At 45.5% G+C, this 14658-nt stretch overlaps 1 protein-coding gene across 10 annotated transcripts in view; it reads right to left on the reverse strand.

Moving 5' to 3' along the window:
• Positions 1 to 14658, reverse strand: part of CRACD (capping protein inhibiting regulator of actin dynamics) — a 280351-nt gene that overhangs the window by 16790 nt on the left and 248903 nt on the right. For 3 of the 10 annotated variants that reach the window (XM_016951699.4, XM_054683103.2, XM_016951700.4), the window contains 3 exons: positions 14239 to 14374; positions 4920 to 5084; positions 1898 to 1966 (listed from right to left, as the gene is read on the reverse strand). In XM_016951699.4, coding sequence (XP_016807188.3) covers positions 1898 to 1966; positions 4920 to 5084; positions 14239 to 14358 — 354 coding nt within the window. In that variant the 5' untranslated portion in view covers positions 14359 to 14374. Of the gene's footprint in view, positions 1 to 1897; positions 1967 to 3517; positions 3853 to 4173; positions 4209 to 4919; positions 5085 to 11340; positions 11363 to 14238; positions 14375 to 14658 lie in introns of those variants that run through there. The other 7 variants (XM_009447862.4, XM_054683105.2, XM_016951698.4 and 4 more) reach the window with 7 other exon arrangements.

Raw genomic sequence — 14658 nt, forward strand, 5'->3', positions numbered from 1 at the left:
TTGAGGCTGGGAGTGTGTCTTTTTTCATCTTTGTATGGGTCCCCTTTACACCCACGTAGCAAACCTCATTTGGTCAGTGCTCAATAAATATCTGTTGAAGGAATAAAGGAAAATAAAGTATAGCATCTATACCTGGAACACGAAATTCCTGATCGACAAAAATGTTTTGGTATGGCTGGGTGCGATGGCTCACACCTGTAATCCCAGCACTTTGGGAGGCTGAAGCGGGCAGATCACTTGAGGCCAGGAGTTCGAGACCAGTCTGGCCAACATGGCAAAACCCCATCTCTACTAAACACTTTAAAAATAAATTAGCCAGGTGTGGTGGTGCACACCTGTAATCCCAGCTGGGGAGGCTGATGCATGAGAATTGCTTGAACCCAGGATGCAGAGGTTGCAGTGAGCTGAGATCGCTAGGCTGCACTCTAGCCTAGCCCACAAAGCAAGACTCTGTCACACACACACAAAAGTTTTGGTACAATTGCTCCAAAGAAGTCTCAGGGTACTGACTGCACTGAGAAGATAAAAGGAAGAGGGACCTGATGAGAAAAATGAGCGGCAAAAATCTGCCACCGGGACAAGTGCGGTTCTTCAAAGGATGAATTGTGGAATGGCCTGCAGCTCTAGAATACAGATGCAATCACTAAAAAAAAACACAACCTCAGATGAAGGGTAGATTTGGAAAGATCAGAGAGATCGTGACACAGCCCGAACCCAGAGGCCACACTGAATCAGAAGGTAGGACACCACGCCTGTACCTACAGAGAATTCACAGGCTGGCAGCAAGCAAAGGGCTCCTGCTAGAGTGCGGCAGGGGGTGCGGCACTATGCCAGCAGCTCCGATGTGGCCAGGGTTTATTTGTTTGTTCCTGCTGTAGGCATGGAGTGGTGAGGTTTAGCAGATGGGCTTGCTTTTTGCAATTATCTTCTATATGCACAAAAGATGAAAGACCAAGCAGCTAGCTCTAACAGCAAAATGGATGCTTAGTATATATTAATTTATGACAAGAAGCACAGAAAAATCAAGCTTTGGCCTTCTAGCTTTCATTTATTTATGGTTATCTTTATAATGGGCATGAGATTCTAAGCTATTGCTGAATGAAACATTTGTTTCCATCCCCTAATAGATGCATGAGAAAAAGGAGTTGGAGCCAAATGTGACAGATTGAAGACATAGATAAGCACTTGATGCTGAGATTTAAGTGCTGTGCTTTGTTTCTAGCTATCCCAGCTGGCTTCCTCATTGTCTGGGCGGCAGCACTGTCTTGAGCCATCCCCTTCTTCAGGAGCAGATCCTGCTTCCTATACTGTCTGCCAGGACTTGGGAGGATGCCTGGCCCCTTGTGCAGATGAAAGGTCCTCAATGGGGCAGATTGGCTCCTACAGAAGAGGTGCCCGGGGAGAAGAGTCCACAGGGTTCTTACACTCCTGCAGGTAAAGTCCCAGGTTTAAAAAAAAGGACACAGAAAACTTTAAAAAACAACATAAAAGTAGAGAAATGCTAAAGTGCTTTTTTGTTTTGTTTTTGTTTTGCTTCTCTAAATATAAGAGGACTCATTTCCTTACAGACTGGATATTCTGGAATGCCTTTTTCAATCAATTAACAGGATCTTGAAGTACATGATCCTTTGAGGAAAGCTACCAACTTCTAGGACCCCAAACACAGGCATGCTGGGAGTATGGCCAGTTTTCAGAGCAGAGTTCAGTTCCAGCAGTTGCCTTGCCATGGAAACAGATGCTCCAACATCTGTCACTAGTGGCATTCTGAAGGAATTTAAATATATGAAGGCAACATTTATGAATGGAAAATGAGGCAGCAGGTCGCAAAAAAAAGGGGGGGGCAAGATGAAAGTTAAGTAAGGAAAGAAGCTAAATAAATAAGTTCAAATCATATTACCTTCTCTTCCATCTCACTTCCAGCTCCAGGGAGATTCAGAGGACTTAGAGAACTTGGTGTATCACTGGACTGGAACAGTAAGAGAGCATTCAAGTCAAAGGCCTGAACAGGAAGTTCTGGGCAAATAACCAGACACTGTCTGTGCCTGGGTAGGGTCACCCCCTCCTCTACACAGGGGTGCAGCTGGCCTCAGAGAGCCAGCAGGTGTCCCAGTGGAGACTATGCTAATATCCAAACTCCACCAGCACTACCTGAGACACAGAGGGTGTACCAGCCACTCCCCGAGTTCAATGTGTTTCCCACCTGGGTAGTCCCCAGTCTCGGTCATTTGTGTTTTTCTCCACTGCCTGACAGAATATGAGTAGCTCAACAGCCACTTTCCCTGGGGTGCAGGGCTGTGTCTCATACATGGCCTCCAACCTCAATGCTTTTGGCCTTGCTGGCTGCCTCTGCCCCTTCTCCAGCCACACCTCCCCCATCTAAGCAATGAGTGAGAAGAAGGCCTACCAACTCCACATGCAAAGAGCTGGGCTGAGATGGTGAAAGACCAGGGAGGGGCCAAGAAAACAGCAGAAAGGGAGAAGAAAAAGGCTAAAGATTCACACCCCCATGTCCTAGGCATGCCCAGGAGACCCCCAGAGGTCATTTGTACCTTTCATATGGCCCACTATGCCTCCTATGGTGGTATCTTCTTTTTCTTTTTTTTTTTTTTGAGACAGGGTCTCACTTTGTCTCCCAGGCTGGAGTACAGCTGTACAATCACAGCTCACTGTAGCCTAGAACTCCTGGGCTCAAGCCTCAGCCACTCAGGTAGCTGGGACTAGAGGCATGTGCCACGTCTGGCTAACTTTTTACGTTATATATATATATTTTTTTGAGACAAAGTCTTGCTCTGTCACCCAGTCTGGAGTACAGTGGCGTGATCTCAGCTCACTGCAACCTCTGCCTCCTGGCTTCAAGCTATTCTCCAGCCTCAACCTCCCGAGTAGCTGGGATTACAGGCATGCGCCACCGCATCCAGCTAATTTTTGTATTTTTAGTAGAGATGGGGTTTCACCATATTGGCCAGGCTGATCTCGAACTCCTGACCTCAGGTGATCCGCCCACCTCGGCCTCCCAAAGTGCTGGGATTACAGGCGTGAGCCACCACGCCCAGCCTATTTTATAATTTTTGTAGAGATGAGGTCTCTACAAAATGTTGCCCAGGTTGTTCTCAAACTCCTGGCATCAAGTGATCCTCCCACCTCAGCCTCACAAAGTGCTGGCATTATAGGTATGAGCCATACTGCCTGGCCCCTGCGATACCATCTATCCTGTATTGCCATTTCTTACAAAAGAGTCTTTTCTTCCCTTCCAGAGCAACCATGTCAGCTTGCCCTACCTCCGTCTGTTCTCCACACCACACTTAGAAGAATCTTCAGAAAATACAAATCAGATTATGTCACTGCTCTGCTTAAAATTACTCAGAGGCTTCCTATTATCTTCCAAATAGAATTCACCCTTTTCCCATGGTCTATACAATCCGGCTTGGCACCTCTCTCTACCCTCCCCTTGCCCCCACTAGGGTCCTGCTACACTCCTCACCCAAATAAGAGACCTCTCCACCACCAAGTTACTCACTTTTCCATTACCCTGTTTTATTTTCTGTGCAGCCAACATTTTTCTTGATCTGAAATGATTCTATTTATATATTGGTTGACTTGTTTGTTGTTTGTTACACCCTCTCATTAGGGTGTAAACTACAGAGGTGGGGGGCCCCTTGTAGAATCTTGCTCACCTCTGTAATACCCATATCTGAGACAGAGCCTGCTGAACAAACAATGCCCCAGGCCACAGTGCCCAGCACTTATGAGCTCATCAATAACTGTGAGGACATTGGCTTCAGATCTCAGGATACCCCTGCACCAAGGCGATGGCTGTTGCTTCTGCCTAGCACTGGAGAGGTTGGGAAGAGCAATTTTAGAGCTGCCGGGAGAGATGGGCCCATCCCTGCTTGACCTACCACACAAAGGGTGTCAATGCGTGGGTGCCAGGTGTCACAATGGGCAACAGGGGAGGAATGTCCTTTTTCACATCCCTTCCTCACTTGCCTCTGCAAATCACTCGTCTTTCTCACTACTCTCATGACACATCAGTTAATGCATGATTTCTTCTGAGACATGCCCATTTTAATAACACCCAACAAAATTCCAGGGGTCTTGATAGGCAGAGCCTAGAGAATGGGTTTTTTTTTGTTTTTTCATTTTTTTTTTTAAAGTGAAACCCCAGTGCCTCACCTAGAGAATTCCTGACTCGCTACTGGTTGGACTTTGCTCCTTTTTCCCTAAGAGGTCTAAGGGCATCTTTTCTGCTGCTTTGGAAGAACTCTCATTTCAGGATATGCTCAAAGTGTCAAGAGATCAAATTTAGACAGGATGGTGCTGGAATGTGACTTTCTTTCCAGACTAGGTACTCTTCAAGTTGGCCTGTTTGATGTCTTCTATCTCACGGAGCCCCTACGCATTTCTTTTTTCATTTCCCTTTAAATTAGTCCACTTGGACAAATAATTAGGCAGTACTGCAAAGCAGGCAGTGGCTCAGTCCTAGGGAGACAAAGATGTGTCAGACCCAGTTTGTTCTCAAGGAATCCCATGTTTAGAGATGGAGAGAAAACAGTTACATGGACATAGATAGGGAGAACAGATGTGTAAAAAATGGTAAAGACACACAGCAAAGGCACAAGAAGACAGTACAGCTTGGGGTGAGGCCAGGTACGGCTTCCCAGAAGAGGTAGGCATAAGCCTTGAAGGGTAAGTGAAAGACACTGGGAAGACCGCCTGCAAAGGGCTTGTCTCCTCTTCCTCCCCGTCCTCTTCACTGGCTACAGGTCAGGACACCTGCCAGGAAGTGCCCTCAAGCCCTGAGCTACTCATCAGAAAAGCTCCTCCCTCTAATTCCCCTGCTGCAGACCCCAGGGTTACTGGAGGCCCAATGTCCTGCCCTGGTTTATGAGCAATCAAGTCATTCCCTGGAGGAGACTTACCTTGTTCTCTGCGTCTGAGAGGATGATGTCCTGCTGAGTCACAATTTCCATGGGACTGGTCAGGAACAGATCCTCTTCTAAGCTAGCCTCTCCACTGTTTGCCTTATTCATGGGAATGGCATTGGGTGACCACTGCCCAAACTTGATATTCTTGCCCAACTGTTGCTGGAGAGAAACAGAAGAAAGACATTCTGAAGCAGTGAAGCAGTTCACAACCACCACAACCAGGTTCTCCAGCATGTCTAGTGATCACTGAGGCATACCTTGTGCACAACTGATTTCTAGACTCAACACCATGCCAGGAAACCATGATGCCATCCTGTAATAAGTTAATTTGTTTTCCACTTTCTTTTCTTTTCTTTTTTTTTCTTTCCCACCTTCAAGCCATGAGCTTTTTCATCCAGCCACCTCTTTCATGGAGATCCCAACATTTCCCAGTGGGCATTGTGGCCACATTTTCTGAACCAAAAGTTGGGATATATGTTATGACAAAAATTTTTGATTAACCTATAAATTCATTTACATAAAAAGTCTCTTAAAAGTGCAAAAAAAATTATAGAAAACAGTTACATGAAATGTAGGAACCACTGAGGGAAATCAAGACCCTAAAGGTTGGTGCAACTCTCCAGCCCCTTTGGGACATATTCACTTTGAAGATTTATACTTCTGCAGCCTTCCTCACCAGCCCTTAGCTTGAGACCCCAAACCAGAACATTGCATTCTGCCACACTGGGTCACTGCCAAGGCAAAGAAGGCCCCAGAGCCAGCAAGTCTTTCCATGATCAATACTAAAACCCTATAAAGGATAGGAACAATCTGGACATCCTCTTTGCCTTGCTGTGGCCACCTAACCGTGACAAAGGAGACAGAGGAACCAAATGGGGAAAAGCCAGGGAGGGACTGTTTACTGGTGAGTGGTGGCTAAAAGGACAGGGAAAAGGGAGGGGAAAATGGGGTAGAAATTAGGAAGATTAAATAGTATTTGCAAGTAGAGGAAGGCCAGATTAGAAAAGCAAAAATGTCTCCAGAAGTTGCCCAAAGTCCCCTGGGGGGTAAAATTGCCCCCAGCTGAGAACCACTGCTCTAGACCTAGGTCCTTGGGTTACATAGTCATTATATTCCTCAAAGAATATATTTTCTGAAATGTTCATCTTTCTCTGTTTGTTTGTTTGTTTGAGACAGGGTCTCGCTCTGTTGCCCAGGCTGGAGTGCAGTGGCCCAATTTTGGCTCATTGCAACCTTGAATTCCCAGGTTCAGATGATTCTCCCATGCTCAGGTGATCCTCCCACCTCAGCCTTCCAAGTATCTGGGATTACAGGCGTGCACCACCACAGCCAGCTAACTTTTGTATTTTTTGTAGAGATGGGGTTTCAACAAGTTGCCCAGGCTGGTCTCAAACTCCTGGTCTCAAGCAATCCGCCCACCTCGGCCTCCCAAAGTGCTGGGATTACAGGCATGAGCCACCGCACCTGGCCTGATATTTATCTCTAATCTGGCTAATATTTAATCCCACAGAGCTGCAAAAAGCCATAGCAATCACCTACTCCAAACCCCTCACTTTGCAAAAAATGTCTGAGGCCCAGTGGAGAGAGGTGACTGGCCCAAGCTTATGGAAAGAATGAGTGGCTCAAAAGGAATCTGAACTCAGGTCTTTTAAAAATAACATTCAGTGTTGTTTTCATTGTACTCCACTGGTGCTCATAAATTTGACTTTGTACTTCTTTCTTCCAGGGGCAGAAATAAAGAGGCAGAGTATTTCTAATACTTCAATGATGTTCCCTGGCGGAAGAATCCCTTGAGGGAAATGTCTTCTCTCCCTTTGAACTCAGCAGTACCAAATCCACCCACGTTTGCCCAGCTCCCCCTCAGCCTTGCACAGTGGGCAGTGAGACTGCAGAGATATAACAGAGATAAGCCCAAGGGTCCCCTCCACATGCCCCCTGGGGACCCCAGCATGCCAAGTCAGGAGCACAGCCAGGCAAGGGCTTGTATACCTGGCTCTCCCAGCCTCACAGGACAGGAGCACACATGAAAAGCCAAGTTCAGCAAGGGAAGTACAGCGTCAGCAGCCTGGAAGGGTTGTGGGGAGGAGAAGGCTGAAAAGGGTGTCTTCTAAAAACAAGTCCAACAGGAAGTGGCAGGTAGTATCTACTCTAAGCAAATCAATAAGCAGGCATGGTTAGAACAGCCAATGGATGGAGTTAGACAAGAGGACATGAAATAACAAGGTAACAGGCCCATCTCACCCTGCAGCCTTGGGAGAGGGGGTGGGGACCTGTGCAGAAGAATGGTTCCTGTGTCCGCCCAGCCCAGCCTTCTCTAGGAGTGTTGGCCAAGAACTGGAAACTGTTCTAAATCCCCTTAGATTGAGACATCTCCTGTTGGGAGGGTCTGCTTTTTACCAATGCTGAGATGAGGACATTTCTTGTGCTTACAGTGGAAAGGATAATTCCTTTTTTTTTTTTTTTTTTTTTCTGAGACAGGGTCTCTTTCTGTCGCACAGGCTAGAGTGCAGTGGCATGATCATAGCTCACTGCAGCCTCGATGTCCTGGGCTCAAGTGATCCTCCTGCCTTAGCCTCCCAAGTAGCTAGGACCACATGCATCGACCACCACACCTGGCTAATTTTCAGATTTTTTTGTAGAGACGGGGTCTCACCATGATGCCCAGGCTCGTCTCAAACTCCTGGGCTCAACTGATCCTCCTGCATTAGGCTCCCAAGGTGCTGGGATTACAGGTATGAACCACTGCACCCAGCTGGAAAGGATAATTCTTTAATGAATTTCCAAGGAGGACCTGGCCTAACACTCTAATACCATTTAATTAGGATTTTTGCCATCATCACACACACAAAAATTGAATATACTTAAACTTTACTTCATTTTAAATGTTTTAAATTAAATTTTATTTTTTTAGAGTTGGGGTCTCCTTCTGTTGCCCAGGCTAAAGTGCAGTAGTGCCATCATAGCTCACTGCAGCCTCAAACTCCTGGGCTCAAGGAATTCTCCCACCTCAGCCTCCTAAATAGGTGGGACTACAGATGCACACCACCATGCCCAACTAATTTTTAAAATTTTTGTAGAGTTGGGTGGGGTCTTGCTATGTTGCTCAGGCTGGTCGGGAACTCCTAGACTCAAGCAGTCCTCCTGCCTCCGCCTCCCGAAGTGCTGGCATTACAGGCATGAGCCATCACACCTGGCCTGTTTTACTTCATTAGGGCCCTTGTTATAATACTCATGTTGGTCCATCCTGATGCTTAAGAGACAAAAAAAGAATAAGGCAAAATGTAATCACAGTCTGAATTGAAATAATGTCCAAAGATGGAATGACTATTATATCTACAAACAGAAAAGAGAACATGGAAAGGAAAAAAAAAAAAAAAGGAATAAGAACAGGAAAAAGAAGGTGCCTGGTACAAAGCAGAGAAATGAAAAGAGTAATGTTAGGAAGTGAAGTTGAGAATTAAAGAGGCAATTCGAGAGGAAGGGACAGGGAACAGAGAAAATGCATAGGCAAGAAGAGGGAGCAGGGCCCAGGAAGAGCAGACCAGCTGCAGTTACAACAGCTGGGGGATGTTGGCAGGGGAGGGCAGAGGGAGAAGAGGCAGAGGGAGGGAGGGAAGCAGAATGTATCTATCATGTATGTCACAGATATGTTCATCCTGGCAAAATCAGCATCATGCTGTTGCCTTTTAGAATGAAAGTGTGCATCTTAGTAAAGAAGCTGACTTGAAATCCCCCCAGAGAAAACAAACTCAGGCTGGTGGCTGGGGAACTTAGGAAGAGAAACTGAGATGAAAGAGGAGAATGGTGGCTGTGACGAAGAGGAGGGCTACAGTTTCTATGTCCAGACGAAGCACTGTCCTCGAAGACATGCCCTACAGCCATCTGGGATGAGACAGTGGACCCAGGCCAGGGCAGGACTCAGGGTCCGAGGCATGGTGCTCAATCCTCAGGTACCCAAGGCCAAGGCCTCGCCCCTACAGGCTCTCCCTGTGGTACCTCCTCTGAATGCTTCCTTCAGCCAACTCAGAGGAGACTGGCTGTTAGGACATTTTGTGTGATTTATTGTATCAACAATTAAGTTTACTGCTCACACCTGTTTGACAATCTCAGGTGTCATGTGAATTGACTATGTGGATAAATGTGTGTTTTTTGTTACTTTAATTCTGCCCACTACTCAGGCATTGTCATGAGAGGAACTATGAAATAAACAATCACTGAAAACCAGACTGTTAAGATAAGCCAGACTTTAAGTTTTCAGAGAGATAAACTACTCCTCCTCCCATCTTTAAAAAATATATATATCCCTAGGTTCCTTCTTTCTTTTTTTTTTTTTTCCTGCAATGGAGTCTCGCTCTGTCACCCAGTCTGGAGTGCCAATGGCACGATCTCGGCTCACTGCAACCTCCGCCTCTGGGGTTCAAGCGATTCTCCTGCCTCAGCCTCCCGAGTACTGGGATTACAGGCACATGCCTGCACGTCCTGCTAATTTTTGTATTTTTAGTAGAGATGGGGTTTCACCATGCTGGCCAGGCTGGTCTTGAACTCCTGGCCTCAAGTGATCCACCCACCTCGACCTCCCAGAGTGCTGGAATTATAGGCATGAGCCACCACACCCAGCTTCCAGACTCCTTCTTTATACACACGGGAAGTATAAACAGAAGGGAGAGTGGAAATCTGTGCCTCAACTGACGCTCCATGTTGCTGGTGGCCATGAATGGAGTTACTGTTGAGACTGGAATGTGAGCTACAAGGAACTATATTTTATTCATTCAAATTGGACCATTTTGTTGTAATGTGGAATGCTGGAGAATGACATTACAGGAATGCATATCCATATTTATAAGGCTTATTCCTACAATGTGGAAATGCCGAGCACACCATATTCTGCAGCTCTCTGCCAGTGTCTAGATTTTCCTATCCTTCAGACTATGTCTAAAGAGCAAAGCAGAAAAAAATAAATAAATAAAGTTGCTGTCTTTTTGAGCAAACTACAGGTATCTCCATAGTTAAAACGAATAATAAAAAAAAAAAGAAAAAGCATACGGAATTAAAGACATCCTGCTCTAGGAAGAAGTGGCTAAGAGCGGGTGTTTATTCTTTGTGTCCTTGACAGCTGCAGTAAGGTGTCAAAATCCCCGAATGTATGACTTTGGTATTTGTAAATGAAATCCAGCTCGGTGGGAGATACAAGCCACTCAGGATGGCGGTGTTCCCTCCTACACCAGATAATCCATGGTACAAACAGACTAAGCATTTCCTGACAAAGGTGTGGTATAATCCTAACAATTACCTGCAGCCTCAGACTGTGGTACCCCTGAGTTTTATCACCAGTTGGTACATACCTCACAGCCCGGTCTGATCTTACACAAACAGGCACCCTCCCTGATCCGTGCTGGTGGGCAGCTGTAGGGAATGTCAAGGTCATTGTAGCTGAAATGCAACGAAGTGCGAAGCTTCTGAAGCCACTCCATGCTACAGCAGGTCAATAGTGATTGTATAGAGATCGCAGATCCTGAGATCACCCCTTGTGTGCATGCCCCTTAGTTTTCAGGAGGAGAAAGTGCCAGAGAGGTTGAACGACTTCACCCAAAGCCATACAGCCAGGTGGGGCTGGCTTTATATTTCACTGCATTCTGTCACTCATTCAAATGGTATTCACACTATTGGCCACAGAGCGACTCTGTTATGTACAGAGTCCTCACAAAGGACACCACTGTTGGTTTTGTCCCTATAACTGCCCCATATATTAAAATTTGTTTTCACTCTGCACGTGCACTATTTTTATCTTTAGAAAAAAAATGGTGATTTTTCTTTTAAATAGTGATTTTTTTCTTTTAAATCTGCCACAGAAATTGTGGCAGATGGTAGATTCACATTACTCAGGAAAGGGGAGGCTGGTTTTTGCTGTATTGAGTTCTTCTGTACTCCGTGGAGAGATCCCAACCTGCAAACTAAGACAGTTCTCGGTGAGCCCACCATGTGCAGGCACTAGAGGGCAACCTTTCCAAATGCAGGCATTACAGACAGACACCCTTCCGTGGGTCTCTAGGAACTCGAAGGGCTGGGAAGTTTCTTAAGCCACAGAGAAAAAAGGCACTCCAGTAGACATCTCATCTCAGAAGAATGTCTTAATAATGGTGGCTAATCAGCTTGCCAGGACATACACTGTCAAATAGGTGTTTTCCATTACTTCTCTCTTTTTAAAAATAAACACACACACATACACAAAGACAATTCCAGACATAAAAACATACATGCCTCAGACACAACTAAATTCTCTCATTCCATGCTGGCATCTACAAGGGGGCGGTCTCTTAGGCTGCTTACTAAGCATCAATACCAGCATCACGTTGTCATGGAAAAATGCAAAGCATTCATGCAAGTTAATAAAGTTACTATCACTTCTACGACTTACCAGGAACATACTGCTTAGTCGACTGAAAAATAAAGCACAGTCTTTTTGGGGATGATTCAGTTATATCTCAAGTCACGCCAAAAAAATCACATTTTCTATGATAATGGTCCCCATTTCCCTCCTCAAAGAACGAACAAAGCCTTTTATGTTTTCAAAAGTATAACTACAGAGCTGAAAGGAAGCTTGTGAATCCATGCAGCAGAAGCAAAACTAGGCAGACTTCGTCTGAATAGATATTGTCAAAATGAGCACACACAAATTAAACAGTTATTCTGCTTTACTCACATTTTTCTTCCTGTGTTTATGCAATTGTCACTTCGGGGAAGTTAGTCATTTTACATTTTATTAATTATGACATCAGGTTATTTAAAATCACGCCTTACTGTTAACAGAAATATTTTTATTGGGTTTCTATCTTTCCAATACTGCAGAATTATATAGTATACTTTTTTACAACACTAAATCCACTTCTTGGCGTGGCAGTGGCATGTGGTGTGATGTGACAGAGCAGGTATCATTGAAGACAAGAGATTTTTATCTGATTTTTTAAAAACTCCTAAAAAGCTCTCATAAAATACAGCTGTTTTGTGAACTGAAATCTGTAAGTCATTCCTCTTAGAAAGGGGATCCAATGAACCGGAAGTTCACAACTTCTTAGGAATAATATTGCAAGAATCAAAAGACTTGAAGAAGGAAAGGTAAGGAGGAAGGGGGTCAAGGTTTTCTTTGGCCATCACCATACTTCCCTCTTCTTCAACCTATAAGAAGTCACAGCTTGCTTTTTCTATAAAAAGTGTTAGAGCACAGCCAGCTAGAACCAAGAATGGAAGCCAGTTAGGAAATGCTAAGATTTGAAGGACATGTCTGGGGTTGGCCCTGAGGGCAGGACTATGGCTTTGGGCAGCGGTGGCAGCAGGCATCAAGATCTAGGCAAGTTGGGTGTCGTTCCAAGGTCTCTTGGCTACTTCCCTGTCTGCCACGTGCTACATTTAGCTGGGTGTTATGTGGAATATGTGACCAGACACAATTTCCACAAAATATCACAAAATACACAGCCTACGCTCCATAGAAACAAGAACACCTCAGAAATTATTATTATTTTTTTTTTTGAGAGGAAATCTCTCTCTGTCGCCAGGCTGGAGTGCAGTGGTGCAATCCTGGCTCACTGCAACCTCCACCTCCTGGGTTCAAGTGATTCTCCTGCCTCAGCCTCCTGAGTAGCTGGGACTACAGGCACCTGCCACCATGCCCAGCTAATTTTTTGTATTTTTAGTAGAGACGGGGTTTCACTGTGTTAGCGAGGATGGTCTTGATCTCCTGCTGATCTCTACTGAGTACAGTGCTTCAGCATATCAGTAGCTACTGAGGGCAGTTGTTCTCTTTTCCTTTTTTTTTTTTTTTTGCTCATTTATTGATTCATTCATTTAATCCATTGTTGTAGACTTACAGACAGGTGGAAACCAGCAGACCAGAGCCCTCTGTTCATAACCTGGAGACCCTCCAAGCAGCTAGCTGGGGAGCCTCAGAGAAGTGCTTGCTTGGGCATTTCTCTTGGGTAAGCGAATTTTTTTTTTTTTTGGACAAGCTCTCACTCTATCACCCAGGATGGCATGCAGTGGTGCAATCTCAGTTCACTGCAACCTCTGCTTCCTGGGCTCAAGCCATCCTCCCACCTCAGCCTCCTGAGAAGCTGGGACTACAGGCATGCACAACCATGCCCGGCTAACTTTTGTATTTTTGGTAGAGATGGGGTTTCACCATGTTGCCCAGGCTAGTCTCAAACTCCTGAGCTCAAGCAGTCCACCCACCTTGGCCTCCCAAAGTGCTGGAATTATAGGAGTGAGCCACTGTGCCTGGCCAGGTGAGAGAATTCTATCTGCGAAGCAACTAGGCAGACCTCATAGTCAGGCTCTAAGTGCCTCTGCTCTTCTTGCTTTTCCTGTATTATCTGTCATTTCAATCATATTTAGTGAATAATTATTTATTATATTTTCATTGTTAGGGAGGTACCACCCGAGTAGATTTTAGGTAGGAAAACTGCCCCACTCTGCAGAGTGAACTGGAAGTGGCTTAAGAGCTTTGTGATTTTTTTCTGAGACAAGGTGGCTTAGGGTGGTGAGATTTACAAATACAACAGAAAAATAGAGTCGTATCATTCACTGTCCAATTACAGAGACTCGGAAAGTGGATATGTGTTGTGCACACGCTCAGTCAACAGTCAGCCCTGATTCAGGGATTATGGGCAATGCTTAACGGTTAGGAACTCTTCCTCTCATCCAAGTCCTATAGCTTTTTGTTGTTGTTGTTGTTGTTGGGGAGAGAGTCTTGCTCTGTCACCCAGGCTGGAGTGCAGTGGCATGATCTCGGCTCACTGCAACCTCTGCCTCCCGGATTCAAGTGATTCTCCTGCCTCACCCTCCCTTGTAGCTGGGATTACAGGTGTGTGCCACCACATCCAGCTAATTTTTGCATTTTTAGTAGAGACAGTGTTTCACCATGTTGCCCAGGCTGCTTTTGAATTCCTGGCCTCAAGTGATCCACCCGACTCGGCCTCCCAAAGTGCTGGGATTACAGGCCTGAGCCACCGCGCCTGGCCCCAAGTCCTGCAGCTTCTCTTGGGTACGTGTTTTCATGTCCAGTAAAATATGAGGGAACAATTTGAAAGAAAAGGAGAGGGTGTGTCATGCAGATGGCTGCAATGGTGATAGTGTAGCTCTTGAAGGTAGGCAGGAGGTTTCCAGAGAATACAGTTGAATTCAAGAAAGCAATAATTCTTACCAGGAGTGACCTCTGGACCTCCCAATCCATTACTCAAGGCCAAGCTCGGGACTTTTCCCACTTCCCTTCATAACTGGGCCCCTCCTATGGCTCGTACCTTCCACTCTCAAGCTGTCTTACCTGAAGAGTTTTGACTTTGCCCAGGATGTTGTCCTGTGACATTGCTTGAACTGTCTGCTCACTTTCTGCTCCCCCATCAGGGATAAAAATACTGTCATGGGAAAATGCCCGGGTTCCCATAGAATAGTTGAAGGACCTGGAATGTAAATCATGTGCTTCATTTTATTAGGATAAAATTTCTTTTGGCAATTCAGTTTTCCATTATTCCTGATTGGAGGGACTCCACCCACATTCCCAGTCTCATTCGGCAAGCACTTTCAGCATTGTGTCCCTGTCTGCTGGGGGTCAGCCAAGGAGCTGGGTAGACAAAAGGGTCCCCATCTCTTACATAGACCTGGTTCAGAGCCATTCACCGTGAGAACACAAAGACAGTTACTTATTTGTATAGGATCCAAGACAGAAGGCACTGCAGAACTTTTA

This window comes from Pan troglodytes, chromosome 3, assembly GCF_028858775.2.
Source record: "Pan troglodytes isolate AG18354 chromosome 3, NHGRI_mPanTro3-v2.0_pri, whole genome shotgun sequence".
Classification (NCBI taxonomy): Eukaryota; Metazoa; Chordata; class Mammalia; order Primates; family Hominidae; genus Pan; species Pan troglodytes.